Genomic DNA, 17,687 nt, shown 5'->3' on the forward strand with positions numbered 1-17,687 from the left:
GACTGTTGCCTCATCGTCAGTGGTCTCCCTTATGCCACTGTTCGCTCGTCGTGCTCTTGTAGATCCTCACTAGTGTTGTGCTATGTAGGACAAGCATGTGGCCCTGCTTGCCAATCACACCTAGGACTTGGTTCACCGTCCCACTCGCTGCAACATTGTCACTGGCAAATGGGTGTTCATCCACAAGCGCCACGCCGACAGCTCCTTCGATTGGTACAAGGCTTAGTGGATCCTTCGGGGGTTTACTCGGCTTCATGTCGTTGACTATGATGAGACCTTCAGTCCCGTGGTGAAGTCACGCATTGTCCGCACGATTCTGTCTTTGCCTCTCTCACGGTCTTGACCTGTCCACCCGCTAGACGTAAAAGAACGCCTTTCTCTATGGCACTTTGACTGAGACAATGTATTGCAGCCAGCGGATCGGTTTTATGGATCCTGCTCATCCGAACATGGTCTACAAACTTCACAAGTCGTTGTATGGTCTGAAGCAGGCACCCCGCTTTGCTTCCTTGGTCTCCCTAGGCTTTGTTGAGGCCTAGTCGGACACGTCGCTCTTCATTTATTGTTGTTGTGGTGGCACTGTATACCTACTTATGTATGTTGACGACATTGTTCTCATGGTCTTCGGTCCTGCTATCTTGCAGCGAACCATCTCTGCCTTGCAGCGGGAGTTTGCTATGAAGGATCTGGGACAACTTCATTACTTGTCATTGCCGTTGAGCCCCCCACCCTAGCCGCCTCATGTTTCTTCAACAACGGGCGTACACTGGGGATCTTTCTGATTGAGCTAGCATGACAGTTGCATGCTTTGCTCCACCCCAGTGGATACACAGGCTAAGGTCTCCTCCGTTGTTGGTGTCCCTGTTAGTGATTCCACTGCATACTGGACCCTCTTCTTGCGCTATCCAGTATCTCACTTTCACCAGGCTAGATATTGTTTATGTTGGTTAGTAGTTGTGCCTACATATGCATGATCCCTAGGAGTCACACCTTACCGCTGTGAAGTGGATCTTTTAGTACCTTCGGGGCACACTCGACTATGGCCTTCTCTAATGCTCCTCCGCATCAGCACTTGTCTCCTACACTGATGTTGACTAGGCGCGTTGCTCGGACACGCGTCGCTCTACTTCTGGCTATTTCTTCTTTTTGGGCAGTAACCTTGTATCCTGGTCGTTGAAGTGGTAGCAGGTCGTCTCCCGCTCGAGTGTCGAGGCCGAGTATCGTGTTGTGGCTAATGGTGTGGTTGACACATGATGGATTCGATAGTTTCTTCTGGAGCTTTAGTCCTATCTCCAGCACCAACCTCGTCTATTGTGACAACGTCAACGTCGTTTACCTCTCCACCAACCCTACCCAACACCAACAGACAAAGCATGTTGAGATCGACCTCCACTTCGTCCGCGAGTGTGTTGCCATTGATGATGTTTGTGTCCATGTGCAGACGACTTCTCAGTTCGTCGACATCTTCACCAAGGGCCTCCCAACGTCGTTGTTCTTGGAGTTACGCTCCAGTCTCAACATCTGTCGCTAATAGAGTTTCGACTGTGGGAGGAGGCGAGGGGGTGTTAGAGTGTATTGTTCCTATTGGGCCTAGGCCTTGTATCCATCCCACTATGGGGCTTTTATTTGTACCTACACCTATGTCCTGATATTGTATTCCAACTCTTCCTCTCCAATATCTTGCCTTGGCATGGGCGGATCCTCTCCTATATCTTGCCTTGGCAGGGGCAGAGCTATTTGTACTGCTCTGGGTGCGGCTGCACCTACACCCAAAAAAATAACTTTGGCAAGAATCAATTTATTACTATATTTGCAGCGTGCATGTGCCACAAAGCAAGCGCACCCTCTCTGATTTGCTCTAGCTCCACCCCTATGCCTTGACCTGGATTTCTTGTTAGTTCTTAGACAGTTATAGTATGTGTATGTGTGCTAATTTAACCACAGTTCTGTTTCGATCAAATGGAAGACTAAAAATCTATTATAGAATATGCTGGCATTGCAAGAATAACAAAGGGGCTGAATATGAACTTATCCAGCTTATTTGATAAAAAGTTGGTATGTACTTTCCTGCAAGTTTATCTGGCTAGATATCTTCCTTTTGATGATACTTGAACCTTGAAATATTAGTAGTTCCTTCAAGAAAGGTCATAGCAAGGGTTTATCTGAAGCCCAGAAGCATGAAAAGTCGCTTCCTGGCTCTTCAATTGCATGGTGAGAATGTTTGCCCATTTTTTCACGGTGAACCTTTGCTGACTTTTCATTCATGATTATTTACATTTCAATTTATAGCAGTGATATTGAAGATGCCGGTGATTGCAATGATAACCTTGTGAAAGCACCTTCATCAAACAACGTAACAGGTAATCACTCAGTAATGAAGCAGTCATATTGTCAATGCATAAACACCAATGTTTCTGAGACTATCTGTGTAAGATCTTGAAATCCTTTTGAAGACGCCTTACCTGATTGGACAAAATCTTGTAAAAGTCACTCATAAGTTAAAGCTAAAAATAATAGTGGTTCTGACCAGCAGTCTTGAATAATTAAATTGCTAGTCCAATTCTGCATGACACTTCTATTCTGTTGATATAATGTTACTTGCTGGTGAAAAGGTTTTGTTCCTAATTTTGCGAAGGATCTTTGTCCATTCCATGTTTGTATTTATTGCATTAATCCAGTTCTCTACATTTATGTAGCCAACTTTAAGAAAAAGGGTAAGAGAACACTGGAGTTGGTGAATTTGCAGAATAGCTCAGATTTAACTGATGTTGTCACAAAAGATAACGTAAGTCGAGCGAACAATGCATGATTTCATTTGTATCATAGAATTATATATAATTTTGCTTTTGCACAGGTTCGACAGATTAGAGCAAGGAAGGTGCCAGTGTAAACAGCTACTCACATATGATCTTGGTATTTATGTAATTTCCGTCCGATGTAAATAAATACTTAGTTCTGAAATCATTTATACATGCATATCCACTTGAGAGTACTGTTATAATGGTAGGAATCTTGGTCCCGGTTCACCATGTAACATTATAATTTAAATAGGGATGGGCATGAGCCTCTTAGGCTATTTCTAGTAGATCCTCTACCTTGTATCCTATTTCAAATTTTTCTGCAAACACTGTCAGTGTCATCTACAATTTTGTGCTCCCTATTTTCCATGGTCTACTTGAGACAGTTTTATGAGTTTGTGAAGGCTTATCTAATGTTACGCTTGATTAGTACCCCACGTTTCCAAGTTGTTTCTAAATTTTAAGATGATTGACCTTTTTTACTATATATCTAGACAGCCAATAGCAAAACTATATATCTTGTAAAGTTAAAATGTCCTATTACAATTTAGAATTGAGATATTAACATGGTACCCCATGTGAGTTTCGCTCTTACGTGTTCTGTTTTTTTTTTCTAAAGTTTACATGGTGCATTGTAAACTTGTACGGGGTATTATTCATTATACAATGATTGAAGCACAGAAATTAACAGGAAAGAACTAGAAAGCTGCAAGAAAATTATTGTTGTTGCATTTCGCTCGCTAAGAGTTTCATTAATTGCCATGTCCCTGGGTCAGGAGTTGTCTGTTTGCCAGTGAACAAGAAAGCTACTTGAATCGTTGCTGTTATAATTACGCGGAACAAAATATTTATTTAAAAAAACTTTTGCCTTCCGTTCGAAAAATGTATATCTTCTCTCTATCTACTCTGAATCTCGCTCATACGTGCTCTGCATCTATTTCTAAAGTTTTCTAAAGTTTGCATGGAGTATTGTATACTTGTATATACGTTAAACCATAATTCAAGCATGAAAATTAACAGGTAAGGCACAGTAACGCTGTAAGAAAATTATTGTTATTGCATTTCGCTCGCTAAGAGTTGCCATCGTTGCCATATCCCTGACTCCCTGTATCGAAAGTTGTCCCTTCGCTAGTGGACAAGAAAGCTACTTAAATCGTTGCGCAGGTATAATTACGCTGAACAAAAAAACCTTTAGCCTTTCCTTAAAAAATGCATACAGTTGTACACTTAACTATAGCTATCTCAATCAAGTTGATGTATGCTAGAGTTAAAAAAAATCCAAGAGAACCCACAAGTCAAGGTTTATGTACATAAATAGTTGTTTCTCATGCACTTAAGGCTATTTTTGTTATATTTTATTCTTTCAAGTATTATTTTATTCTTTTTTTTTGTTAACTTCGGTCTTCCACTTTCTCTCCTTATTGTTATCGCGTCTTAGGATCCCACTATACATTTAGAGATCTATGTTGAATATGTTCAAACCATTTTAATCGATGTTAGGCAAGTTTTTTCTTTAATTGGTGCTACATGTAGGCTATCACCTATACTATCATTTCATATTATGATCACTTCTTGTATGGCCACGAATCCAACATAACATACGCATTTCTACACACTTATCTCTTGAGCATGTTTTTATGGGAAAATAATTTGCACCATACAACAAAGCAGTCTAATCATTGCACTATAAAACTTGCCTTTTTAGCTTCTGCGATACCCTCTTGTCATATAGAACGTTAGATGGTTGACACCACTTCAACCACCCAGCTTTGATTCTATGGCTAACATCTTCATTAATATTCGTGTCTCTCTGTAGCATTGATCCTAAATACCTAAAGACGTCCTTCCTTGGCACTACTTGACCTTCTAAACTAACATGTCCTTCATATGTAGTGCCGAAACCACACTCATATATTCTATGTTAGTTTTATTGAGCCTAAAATATTTGGATTCTATAATCACCCGCCATAAGTCTAGTTTTCTATTTACTCTTGTTTAACTTTCTTTAACAAGCACTTACAAAAAAGCATACACCAAGGGATATCCCTTTGTATGTCCCTTATGACCCTATCCATCATCGAGGCAAAAAGGTAAGGGTTCAAAGTTGATCCTTGATGTAGTCCTACTCTAATTGGAAAGTCATTTGTGTACCCATCACTTATTTGAACACTAGTCACAACATTGTTGTACATGTCCTTAATGATTCCAATGCACTTTGTTGTAACTTTATGTTTGTCCAAAGCCTATCATATAACATTCCTTGGTATTTTGTTATAAGCCTTCTCCAAGTCAATAAAAACCATGTTTAGATTCTTCTTTTGTTCCCTATATTGCTCCATCACTTGTCTTACTAGCTTCCATGGTTGACTATCTAGGCATGAAACCAAATTGGTTCAAAGAGATCCTCGTTATTCCTATCAGACGATGCTCGATAGCTCTCTCCCATAGCTTCATAGTATAGCTCATCAACTTAATTCCTCGGAAGTCAGTATAACTTTGAACACTTACCTTATTCTTGTAGATCGGTACCAATATACTTATCCTTCACTCGTTAGGCATCTGGTTCGATCGAAAGATATGGTTAAATATCTTGGTTAGCCGTACTATAGCTATGTCCCTAAGGCACCTACATACCTCAATTGGGATTTCATCAAGGCCCAACACCTTACATCTTTCATCCTTTTCAGTGCCTCCTTAACCTCAGATTTTTGAATCCTACGCATAATCTGATACTCCTTCACCAAGAGGTGTTATGTTTCATCCTTAATGCACTTAAATTGCTTAAAGTCCCTTGTCTTCCAATAACAAACTCTACCCATCCTATATATATATATATCCTTCTATCATTCCTTCATACTCAAGCGTTGGTAAAGAACCTCATACACCCTACCCTTTGTCACACTTCTCAACTATTTCTCTACTCCTATAAAGCACCCGTTTTGATGGTCGTCCTGCACCACGAGCGCTTCCTCCTCTACCATCATTTTGCGTCACGCACGAAACGCATAACTCCGTTCTCCTCCTCCACTTCTCGCCTAACAAACTAGATAAGGCAAGCCTTATCTCTTGCTTTGCTTGCATGTGTAACCAAACATGCAACCACCACAAGCATTGCTTTCTATCCCTCTATAGGTTTCGAAGGTGGTCCTGCATCACACACAAAATGTGTAAGGGTTTGTTTGGATCCATCTAGCAAATAGTTTGCTGATTAATTTAGCACCTTGGGATCCAAAAGGGTTGGCTATTTATTAGCTAGAGGGCTGGCAAATTGTTTGCCCATTAGCCATTTGACCTTGGTAACATGTGAATATATCATCAAAGAGAAAAAGATGGCCCTATCCCTTTCGATCTCTTTTTTCTGTGAGCTAATTGTTTGTTGTGCAAGGGTAAAACAAATTATTTACTATGTTTAGACATCTATTAATCAAGACTCCAAACATGCCCTGGCTATTGTTTGTCAGCTAATTATTTGCTAGCTAATTGTTAGCCACTGGCAAACAATTAGCCATGAGCATCCAAATATGGTCTAAGTCCATTCCCCACCCCCACTTCTCGCCTAACATAGGAATGGCAGTGGTTCGGTTTTGGGTCAGGTGCTGTATCCGTCCACCTAGACCTGAAACCCGAATTTTAAACCTGAACACAAACCTATAATCGGGTGAATTTTCACCCCGAACTCGAACCCACCGGGGACCTGAAACCCAAAAAATAATAGAAATACATATAGGAATACAATAAACAACTCGGCATTTAGCAACTCAGCAAATCCAAAAAACATCATAGTTGTTTCAAACAGCAACTCAACAAGTCCATAATAAACACACCATGTGTCCATGCCCAAAATAAACAGTAGGCCCACATACAAACTAGGTTAAGCATGTGACGCACACATACATTGATACACAACAGCCAGCCAGCAGGGCAGCAGGCTCACCACTCATAGCTCACTGACATTAGACCATTCCTTGTGACACACACGTACATAGCAAATCGCTCACAGCTCATGGTTCCTGGTCGTGGAGGCTTGAGACGTGGATAGATTGGGCATTTGGGCCACTGAGCGTCGAAAGTGGGTTGTAGGCTGTTGGATAGGTGATGGGCTGGTGGTGTTAACTTTGCCCCCCACAAGAAATCCGTGGGTGGGGATTGAAACACGCCCCAAACCTATATCAATTTGGGGGCCCGAACCTGAAGACATGTGTGGGGGAATTAAACCCGGTCCTGAACCCGTTGGGTCCAAAACTAGTGGGTACCTGACCTGAACCCGCCCACTATCATCCCTAGCCTAATAATAAGACAAGTCTTATATGTCGTTGTTGTAGGGATGTCAATCGGGTGGCTAGGACAAGGTTATATGGTTCGCGAAACCATACTCGCAATACAAAACTCAACCTATACATGTACCCATATACACTCATGGGTATGGATCTATATCCATACACTTACCCATCGGGTATACGATACCCGACGGATACCCATTACTCGCCTGCGCACTACAGCTTTAGCATTCAACGCCAAACAAACAATTTTACCATAATTCAACAATTTTATCATTCCAGCAGCACCAAACAACAATTTCAGCATTCCAACAACATTAGGTTATTAAACAATAATACAAGCAATATAATTCAATATTCATGGAATGATAATGCGCAACATTCTAGCAACAATATAATTTACCCAATGATAATGAGTATGTATACCCACATGTAAGATACCCATCAGGGTAACGGGTATGGATATCACATATTCATACTCGCAAAAAAATACCCGTGGATACCTTGTTATATCCATACCCATGCCAGATGGATAATTATTCACGGTTATTTATCAATACCCGTACACATTACCATCCCTACGTTGTTGTCGTCGTATATTAATCCCCAACTTCTGATCTATTTTCTCATCTCCATCTTCCTCACCTAGATTCTTCCGCACTCCCATAAAGGACATCATGTTGGATGAGTCGCCATATCGGATATCGATAAGGCTATCCTGCTTGCCTCTGACTCATCGCCCAATGTCGTTGTGCCCCACCCATGGCGCCGCCTTTACCTTACCACATCGACAAGCGTCTTGAACCGCTGCCACGACTCTCCGCCGTCATGCGAGAATTTGCGAGATATTGAGGTCGTTGATAATGCATGTATTATGTAATTGTTGTCTTAAAATTTTATCGAATATTTATGTGTCGTCGTAACGCACGGGAAGTGTACTAGTGTGTGTGTGTCACCTAGGATGAAGCTTCACCCGACCGTTTGGTCTGACCACATGCGCGGGCCCACCAGGTCCGACCACATCACGCGTGCGGCCCCACCCGGTCCGGTCGCACCAGCACCGGTCTGTCCCACCAAAAAATGTGGATATTTTCGCGTCAAGACCAGGGTTTCCACCGTTTCTCAAATTTCGAATCCATTTTCACGGTGCTCGCAACCATCGCCCTGAATCGCTGCCATAATTGCTGCCCCAAATCGTTGCTAGGGTTTATCTATCCGACTGCACCGATCGGGTCTTTGTCTTACATCTACTGCGGCGGAATGGACACTGCGCAGGCGTTTCATGTAGGGTTTTCTTCATGCATCATTTTTACATTGGAAAGGGGGAGAGGGCGAGTGCTAGATAGTACTGGATTTATGCATACTATTTTTTCCATTGAAACATTCCCTGCAGGATTAACAGCTAATATATATCCGAGTCAGTAATATATATACCATTCAGTAATAAAATTGAATATTCAGAAATAACGTCGAACATTCAGCAGTAACATCAAATATATATTTTTTTGTCTCAATTTGTTTTACGAGTATAGTCAGTAACAACGTCGAATATCTAATAACCACAATCAACAGTTTAGTAATATATATATTCGAATGGGGGTAACAATCTATTGTATTGTAGTATATTATTGGCTGATACTAACCATTTTTAATTCATTTGAATCAGTAATATAAACAATATTAAGTAACAACATAGACCAATCAGCTACATAGAGGGTATAGATATATTTTTTGTATCTGATTTTTTTTTAATGTTTCACTGTCCCAGACAATGTCTACATCTACTGAGCACAAGCATGGGTACTATGCTATAATGAGATGTGCTCCATCATATTTGAAAGTCGCCTAGAGGGGGGGGTGGATAGGCGAAACCTGAAAATTAAAACTTTATCCCCCAACTAGATTCTTTGATTAGTGGTTAGAACAAGATGAACAATTATCGGAGTATAAAAACTAAGTTCTTGCTAGTAAAGAGAATAGCTTTCAAATAATGCGGAAGTGATAAATCAATACAACTAATAATTCTATGATAACAAAGCAAGAAAGCTTAGATGAAAAAGAGCACTAACTCAAGTTCTTTTTCTTGCGGGGTGTTGCTTCACTTAAATGAGAGTTTAACTTGAATCAACACCAAATGATATGAGCAAAGAATAGTGCAAGAGAACTTAGAGTACGGGAAAGCAAACAAATCACAAGCAAAAGCACAATGAACACGGGTGATTTGTTTTACCGAGGTTCGGCCCTCGAAGGCCTAGTCCCCGTTGAGGAGTCCACTTAAGGACGGGTCTTTTTCAACCCTTTCCCTCTCTCCCGATCACACAAGGATCGGCGAGCTCTTCTTCTTCTCAAGGATCACTCTCGATCCCACAAGGACCACCACAATCTTTGGTGTCTCTTGCTAGCTTTTACAAGCCTCCAACACTTTGGAGGAAGTTTGAATGGGAGTCAAAAACTCCACGCCCAAATGAACACAAAGATGAAGCGCACACTATCTCTCAATGAATCTCACAAGGCACTAGGGCTAAACTCAATTGAGTAGCTCTCAATTTCCCGCTCTCTCTTTTGTGGCACTTGTGTTGGTTGTAGTGGGCTAGATCTTGTGTATAGGATGTATCAATGAATATATGTGGTTGGGAGGGCTTGAGTATGTCAACTAGATGACTTGGAATGTTGCTTGGACTCCCACACTTTGAAGTGGCCGGTTGGGGTGGTATTTATAGCCACCATCCAATTTTGTAGCCGTTGGAGAAGCTGCTGGCGATGGGCGCACCGGACAGTCCGGTGCACACCGGACATGTCCGGTGCCCAAGCCACGTCATCCTATCCGTTGAGATTGGAGCTGGTCGACCGTTGGAGGCTTTGTCCTCATGTGGCACCGGACAGTCCGGTGCACACCGGACAGTCCGGTGCCTCTCTGATCCTCTGCTCTGACTTCTGCCGCGTGTACTGTTCTGCACTGTTTCCTGTCAGAGTCGACCGTTGGGCGCAGATGACCGTTGCTCCGCTGGCACACCGGACAGTCCGGTGCACACCGGACAGTCCGGTGAATTTTAGCGGAGCAGTCTTCGTGAAATCCCGAGGCTGCCGAGTTCCTGAGGCCGCGTTCCGTTGGAGCACCGGACACTGTCCGGTGTACACCGGACAGTCCGGTGAATTATAGCGCGCCGGCCCCCAGACTTTCCCGAAAGTGGCGAGTTTGAGTCTGCGTTTCCTGGTGCACCGGACAGGTACTGTTTACTGTCCGGTGGCACACCGGACAGTCCGGTGCGCCAGACCAGGGGTGCCTTCGGTTGCCCCTTTGCTCCTTTCTTTTGACTTTTGTCTTGTTCTTTTTATTGGTTTTATGTTGAATCTTTGGCACCTGTAGAACATATAATCTAGAGCAAACTAATTAGTCCAATTGTTTGTGTTGGACATTCAATCACCAAAATCATTTAGGAAAAGGTTTAAAGCCTATTTCCCTTTCAATCTCCCCCTTTTTGGTGATTGATGCCAACACAAACCAAAGCAAAAATATAAGAGCATAATTGAACTAGTTTGCCTACGGTAAGTGCAAAGATTGCTTGGAATTTAAACCAATATTGATTTCATAAGATATGCATGAATGGTTCTTTCTTATTTAGTATTTTGGACCATGATTGCACCACAAGTTTTGTTTTTGCAAATTCTTTTTGTAAATTCATTTCAAGGATCTTTTGCAAATAGTCAAAGGTGAGTGAATAAGAGTTTGTAGAGCATTTTCAAGATTTGAAATTTCCTCCCCCTGTTTCAAATGCTTTTCCTTTGACAAAACAAAACTCCCCCTAAAAGAGATCCACCTCTTAGTGTTCAAGAGGGTTTTGATCTACCTTTTTTTGAAATATTACTTTCTCCCCCTTTTGAACACAATAGGATACCAAATGATAAATACTTTTGAAAAGCACTAAGTTTTTGAATTTGGTGGTGGTGGTGCGGTCCTTTTGCTTTGGGCTCATTTCTCCCCCTTTTTGGCATGAATCGCCAAAAACGGAATCATTAGAGCCCTCGAAGTGCTATCTTCCCCTTTGGGCATAAATAAATGAGTTAAGATTATACCAAAGGCGAAGTCCGGTCTTTTAGCTTTGGGCTCTTACTCTCTTCCTGAGACGAAGTCCTTTTCTTTGATGCTTATTTCTCCCCAAGGAATAGAGAGTTGCTTGGAGTGATGGCGAAGTATGATATACGGAGTGGAAGCCTTTGTTTTCGCCGAAGACTCCATTTCCCTTTCAATCTACGACTTAGCATAGTAATATACTTGGAAACATATTAGTCGTAGTCATGGTACGGGAATAATAGGATATTTGTACCAACATGAAAGAGATATGATCAAGAGATATGTCAATTAAGCATGATCATAGTTCTATATAACATAGATTTCTCCCCCTAAGTATGTGCATGGAGAGGAACACATATTATGGCCTTAAATGCCAATTGCACATAATTAGGTTAATGAGAACATATCTATATTATACAGAATGTGAAGTGCAATGTGTCATAGTATATGAGTGATGCTCAAGACAGTTTATGCACTTATGAAAGCATGTTGCAAACATTTTAAGCATTTTCCTTTAAGGATTTCAAAGAGACTTAAGGACCATCCACCTTTGGAACAAAGGTAGCTTATCCTCGTTACAAGGTTAAGCTTTAAGCTCTTTGACAATAGAATCACTTCAACTAGTTTTAGCAAAGATGCAATAATGCATGAGTGAAAATTTTAAGAGGTTAAACTAGGTATGAAGCAGGGATAAATGCAAAGGACATGCTTTCTCTTCCTTATGTATAAGATATGCAAAGAATGCTTATAAGAGGAAGATTTAGGTACAAGTTTGAATGAAAGGAAGTGATTTTACCCTTTTGTACCTTCTCATAGAGACGCTCTCTTCATTGTGCTTTGTCCTTAGTCTTAGTTGCTTAAGACCTATACTCAAATGACAATATATGGAAATACCTTGCACAAGAGAGAGTTCTACAACTAGTGATCTTTTTCAAGTTATTGTTAGCATATATCAAATGGATCACAGGTTGCATAAATGAATCATGAATTCTCCTTTTTTCTTAGTGTATATCAAGATAGATGTCAGTTAATATTACAATTGAAATCAAATTCAAATTTCATAAGGCACTAAGGAGCATAAGTGATAATTGAAGTTGTTTAATGATCAACCAATATGAGATCAAGAAAACAACAAAGGCATTAAATTTTCAATCAAGCTTAAAAATAGGAGAATCCAATAAGCATGCTACTTTAGAAATGAAAGCAACAATCCTTGATAAAAGCGACATTATTTTAACAAGCTGGATTGATGTGTAGTAGCATACTATATGAGAAACATTATTCTCATGCAAGAGACTATATGAAATTTCTAAGACAAAGCAATAGTCTCAACATAATCAAAATATAATAATGGACTCCCCCTACAGATATGCATCAAATAATTTAAAGAATTGATTTCGATGCACTCACTTTTAAGAACATAAAGGGAGAAGCATTATACATTTTGATCAAGGCTCATAAATTTAGCAATAAACAACTTAAGCCTTGCAACCTCATAATGAAAAAAGGATTTAGAATGCTTACAACCACACCATTGATTGTTGTGAAAACCTTATTGTCCAAGTAGGTGTTGTTGTCCTTGATGTTCTCTCCTTTTCATTTGAGAGTCCTCCCTTTATATTTGTCTCTTTTTCCTTCCAAACTTATTGAAAATACTCGAGAGACATGTTAATAGTGCAAGGGAGTATATGGTGAAGGATGATTACTTTAGATAATTAGCATACAAGATTCATCATCCACAAGTCACACAGACATGAAGTAAAATCCTTAACATAAGTGCATTTCATTTGAGAAAAATGAGTGAGCACCTTTTAAACATTTTTAATAATCATTGGAGATTTTACTTTATCATATTGAAGTTAGTTAATCATCACTTGGAAACAAATCAATATGATAACATATATATAAATATCGCAAAGGCATTAAATAGATTCTAATGGACATGAGCATTGAGAAAATGATATTTGAATGCACACTTAGTTAATTTTGGTCCAATAGCGAATCTATTCCTCACAAGGGTAGAATATGATAATTTAGATTAAATACCCATAGAGATGGGAACTAAACTTAATTAAGAAGATGAGTTCCCATACCTTTGCTTTTACCTTTCTTCTTTTGGGTGAAGATCAACCCATGAGGCTTGTGTACTTTCCCTTCTATGCATATTTATAAGTAAGCTCAAGAGATACGTTAGCAACACAAGCACTAGTTTCCATTTAGTAATCATTTTGATAAAGAATGAGAAGTTAGATTAACAAAACATGGAAACTCCATAGCATGAACTAGATTATTCATAGATGATGTTATGCTCAATTTTAACTCATAAAACAAGCATAACTAATCCTTTGAGATTATAGGAATAAATCTAAATCATGATTTGGAAAGCGATAAATGTGAAAGAATCATATCCAATTGAGCAATAAGAGATACAACATGAATTATTGGATAGAATTTCCTAGACATGATGAGACACGCGTTTCCATAGAGAAACTTATTCTCTACAAGTGAGACTACTTAAATTACTTAGATAAAAACATTAGTCTCACTTTTCTAGCTATAGAGAATTTTCCTTTTATAAGTGTCCTAAGTATTTGAATTTCTTACATGACACCTTATTCTTTAAGAACATGAAATATCTCTCTATATCTAGAACATGGCAATAATAGAGTAATTAATGTAAGGACATGCCATGAGAACTTGCAATAATTTAAAGCATGTAGATTGTCATAATATAGAATTTGATAAATACACAATCTACCATATGAGAGGAATTTCTTCAAAGAATGATGACATAATTTTAAAACATCCTTAAGTGCTCTCTATTTCTATGTGACTACACAAGACACATGACAAATTAAGATAATTGCACTTAAGAATATAAATGTTACCATCCCTTGACTTTCCTCCATGTTGTAGGCTTTGATATTCCGCACATGATGATTCTTTATTTCCTACAACATTAATATCTTCCCGAGATGATATGAGTTTTGAATACAATAAACTGAAGTAACCTTGGGTCAATCTTGAATATGTAGATCATTTGAAGATTGACAGCTTGAGTTGATAAGAATTGAATTAACTCCCTCAAGCACCCCAAAGGTTCATACCATCTCCTTCTCCTACAAATCTTGTCACGCACATTTTGGTACCCATCGCTTGATGGGTCCGTTAAGGTTAGTAAACAAGGATCTAGGAACCCAAGTGTCCTTTGTGCTAGCGCTTGGTAAACTTGTTACCTTTCTAGCACAAGTTGCAATCTTGGGTTGCCTAGTTATATATGAATCAAATGACAAGTTAGGAGTGGGATTTTTACCAATGGGACAATCTTTGCATTGATGTCCCTTCTTTCGGCAAGTGTAGCATAGGCGTTTTCCAAATTTTGAAGATTTCTTCTTTCCTTGTTTATTGCTTGCTACATGGTTAGTAAAAATTTTCTTTTCTAACCCTATGCCTCTTTGTTTTAAATGGGGACAAGATCTAAGCAAGTGTCCCTTCTTGGAGCATTTAAAACAAAGTCTATCATCCTTGTTAATAATCAAGCCATTTTTAATGTAGGGACACGACCTAATCAAGTGCCCCTCTTCAAAGCATTCACTACACCTCTTAATGTGAAGTGTGACTTGATCATTACCTTGGATGTTACCTTTTGTGGAGGCGTGGTTGAGGCTTTTGGAGGAGGTGTTGAATTTCATATTTTGTTCCCTCCTCATTGCAATCCTCAAATCCTTGACATTTTCTTCAAGGGATGTAGTGCATGCCACGGTTGTTCCCGTCTCAAGCTTCTTCACCATGTGATCACAGTTATCTTGAGAAGGTTGGGCAATGCATTTCCCTTTTAGTTGTGTCAAGCTCTTCTTTAGCCTCTCATTTTCTTCTTTGAGCTTTTGATATGAATCATCATTTGTTCCTGCAAATTCTGGCTCAAAGGAAGATTTGCTTGTCGACGGACAACAAGCATTAGCACATGGTAATATAGTATTAATTTGAATACATGTGCACGAGTGAGGTTGTTGGGATTTAAAGTTCTCTATCACAACCTCATGAGCAATGTTTAATATGATATGATCATTCATAAGATTTTCATGAGAACATAGAAGCATATCATATTTTTCTTGAAAAGCTAGATTTTCAATTTTTAGCTTTTCTACTTGGTCCTTTAGCAAGGTATTCTTATTTACTAATTGAGCGATACAATGTGAAGCGTTATTTTGCTCAATTGAAATAGTTTCATACCTTTGGACCAAATCAACATGAGAGCACTTTAGCTCCTCATGTTCTTTAGTCAACTCGTCAAAGTGTTGCATCTTTATGGAGAGAATATCTTCTAGCCTTTGACGAGCTTCGCTTTGCTCTCTCGCTCTTTCTAGAAGTTTGAGCATGACCGCCTTATCTTCTTGGCTTAGGCGAGCGTAGAGATGCACAAAACTTCTTTCTTCCTCCTCATCCTCATTTGTGCTTCCGCTATCATTTTCATTAGCCACACAACACATGTGGGAATCGAAATGGGAAGACAAACCTTTTGGAGAGGTGGATTCATCGTTTGGTCTCCATCGTTCATTTTCTCCTTCTTCCTTGCAAGGGTTAGTATCACAAAAACTAAAGGAAGTAGAGGCATCAAATGAACTATTATGTTTGGACTCATCAAACTTGATTTTAATTCTAGTCCAAATATCATGCGCATCGGGAATGGATTCGTTATAGTTTGATATGAAGGCATGATAATCTTCTTTGCTAAGAGAATTAGTTAAGATGTCAAAAGCTAGATAGTTTAAGCGATAACATCTTTGATCCTCCTCGGAATTAATTTTTCCATTAAAACTAGAGGGGAAAATACTCTTGTCAATAATTTGTTCTAATTGAGGATGTATGGTTCTAAAGGCGTTTATCACACTAGTAGACCATGAATCATAATTAGAACAATCATCAAATAATATCTCAAGAGTTACCTCCTTTTGAGTTGCGTTCGTTGGAGGAGTCTTCTTGTTCTTTTGGGATCTTCTACGAGCCATCACTTCGAGTTGTTAGACTCAAGATGAAGTGCCTAGTTCTGATACCAATTGAAAGTCGCCTAGAGGGGGGGGGTGGATAGGCGAAACCTGAAAATTAAAACTTTATCCCCCAACTAGATTCTTTGATTAGTGGTTAGAACAAGATGAACAATTATCGGAGTATAAAAACTAAGTTCTTGCTAGTAAAGAGAATAGCTTTCAAATAATGCGGAAGTGATAAATCAATACAACTAATAATTCTATGATAACAAAGCAAGAAAGCTTAGATGAAAAAGAGCACTAACTCAAGTTCTTTTTCTTGCGGGGTGTTGCTTCACTTAAATGAGAGTTTAACTTGAATCAACACCAAATGATATGAGCAAAGAATAGTGCAAGAGAACTTAGAGTACGGGAAAGCAAACAAATCACAAGCAAAAGCACAATGAACACGGGTGATTTGTTTTACCGAGGTTCGGCCCTCGAAGGCCTAGTCCCCGTTGAGGAGTCCACTTAAGGACGGGTCTTTTTCAACCCTTTCCCTCTCTCCCGATCACACAAGGATCGGCGAGCTCTTCTTCTTCTCAAGGATCACTCTCGATCCCACAAGGACCACCACAATCTTTGGTGTCTCTTGCTAGCTTTTACAAGCCTCCAACACTTTGGAGGAAGTTTGAATGGGAGTCAAAAACTCCACGCCCAAATGAACACAAAGATGAAGCGCACACTATCTCTCAATGAATCTCACAAGGCACTAGGGCTAAACTCAATTGAGTAGCTCTCAATTTCCCGCTCTCTCTTTTGTGGCACTTGTGTTGGTTGTAGTGGGCTAGATCTTGTGTATAGGATGTATCAATGAATATATGTGGTTGGGAGGGCTTGAGTATGTCAACTAGATGACTTGGAATGTTGCTTGGACTCCCACACTTTGAAGTGGCCGGTTGGGGTGGTATTTATAGCCACCATCCAATTTTGTAGCCGTTGGAGAAGCTGCTGGCGATGGGCGCACCGGACAGTCCGGTGCACACCGGACATGTCCGGTGCCCAAGCCACGTCATCCTATCCGTTGAGATTGGAGCTGGTCGACCGTTGGAGGCTTTGTCCTCATGTGGCACCGGACAGTCCGGTGCACACCGGACAGTCCGGTGCCTCTCTGATCCTCTGCTCTGACTTCTGCCGCGTGTACTGTTCTGCACTGTTTCCTGTCAGAGTCGACCGTTGGGCGCAGATGACCGTTGCTCCGCTGGCACACCGGACAGTCCGGTGCACACCGGACAGTCCGGTGAATTTTAGCGGAGCAGTCTTCGTGAAATCCCGAGGCTGCCGAGTTCCTGAGGCCGCGTTCCGTTGGAGCACCGGACACTGTCCGGTGTACACCGGACAGTCCGGTGAATTATAGCGCGCCGGCCCCCAGACTTTCCCGAAAGTGGCGAGTTTGAGTCTGCGTTTCCTGGTGCACCGGACAGGTACTGTTTACTGTCCGGTGGCACACCGGACAGTCCGGTGCGCCAGACCAGGGGTGCCTTCGGTTGCCCCTTTGCTCCTTTCTTTTGAC

The 17,687-nt window shown here is 40.4% G+C and overlaps 1 protein-coding gene across 7 annotated transcripts in view; it reads left to right on the forward strand.

Moving 5' to 3' along the window:
* The window catches only part of LOC103650955 (sister chromatid cohesion protein PDS5 homolog A), a 96,278-nt gene extending 93,083 nt beyond the window's left edge, over positions 1-3,195 (forward strand). For 2 of the 7 annotated variants that reach the window (XR_002268151.2, XM_020550411.1), the window contains 4 exons: positions 2,128-2,211; positions 2,293-2,360; positions 2,697-2,785; positions 2,855-3,195. Coding sequence is in view for 6 of the 7 variants with exons in the window: in XM_020550411.1 (XP_020406000.1) it covers positions 2,128-2,211; positions 2,293-2,360; positions 2,697-2,785; positions 2,855-2,890 (277 nt within the window). In the remaining variant the exon portion in view is untranslated. Of the gene's footprint in view, positions 1-2,127; positions 2,212-2,289; positions 2,361-2,696; positions 2,786-2,854 lie in introns of all 7 variants that reach the window. The other 5 variants (XM_020550410.2, XM_035966372.1, XM_035966374.1 and 2 more) reach the window with 3 other exon arrangements.
* Positions 3,196-17,687: the final 14,492 nt, after the last annotated feature.

Source organism: Zea mays, chromosome 3, assembly GCF_902167145.1.
Source record: "Zea mays cultivar B73 chromosome 3, Zm-B73-REFERENCE-NAM-5.0, whole genome shotgun sequence".
In the NCBI taxonomy this organism is placed as follows: Eukaryota; Viridiplantae; Streptophyta; class Magnoliopsida; order Poales; family Poaceae; genus Zea; species Zea mays.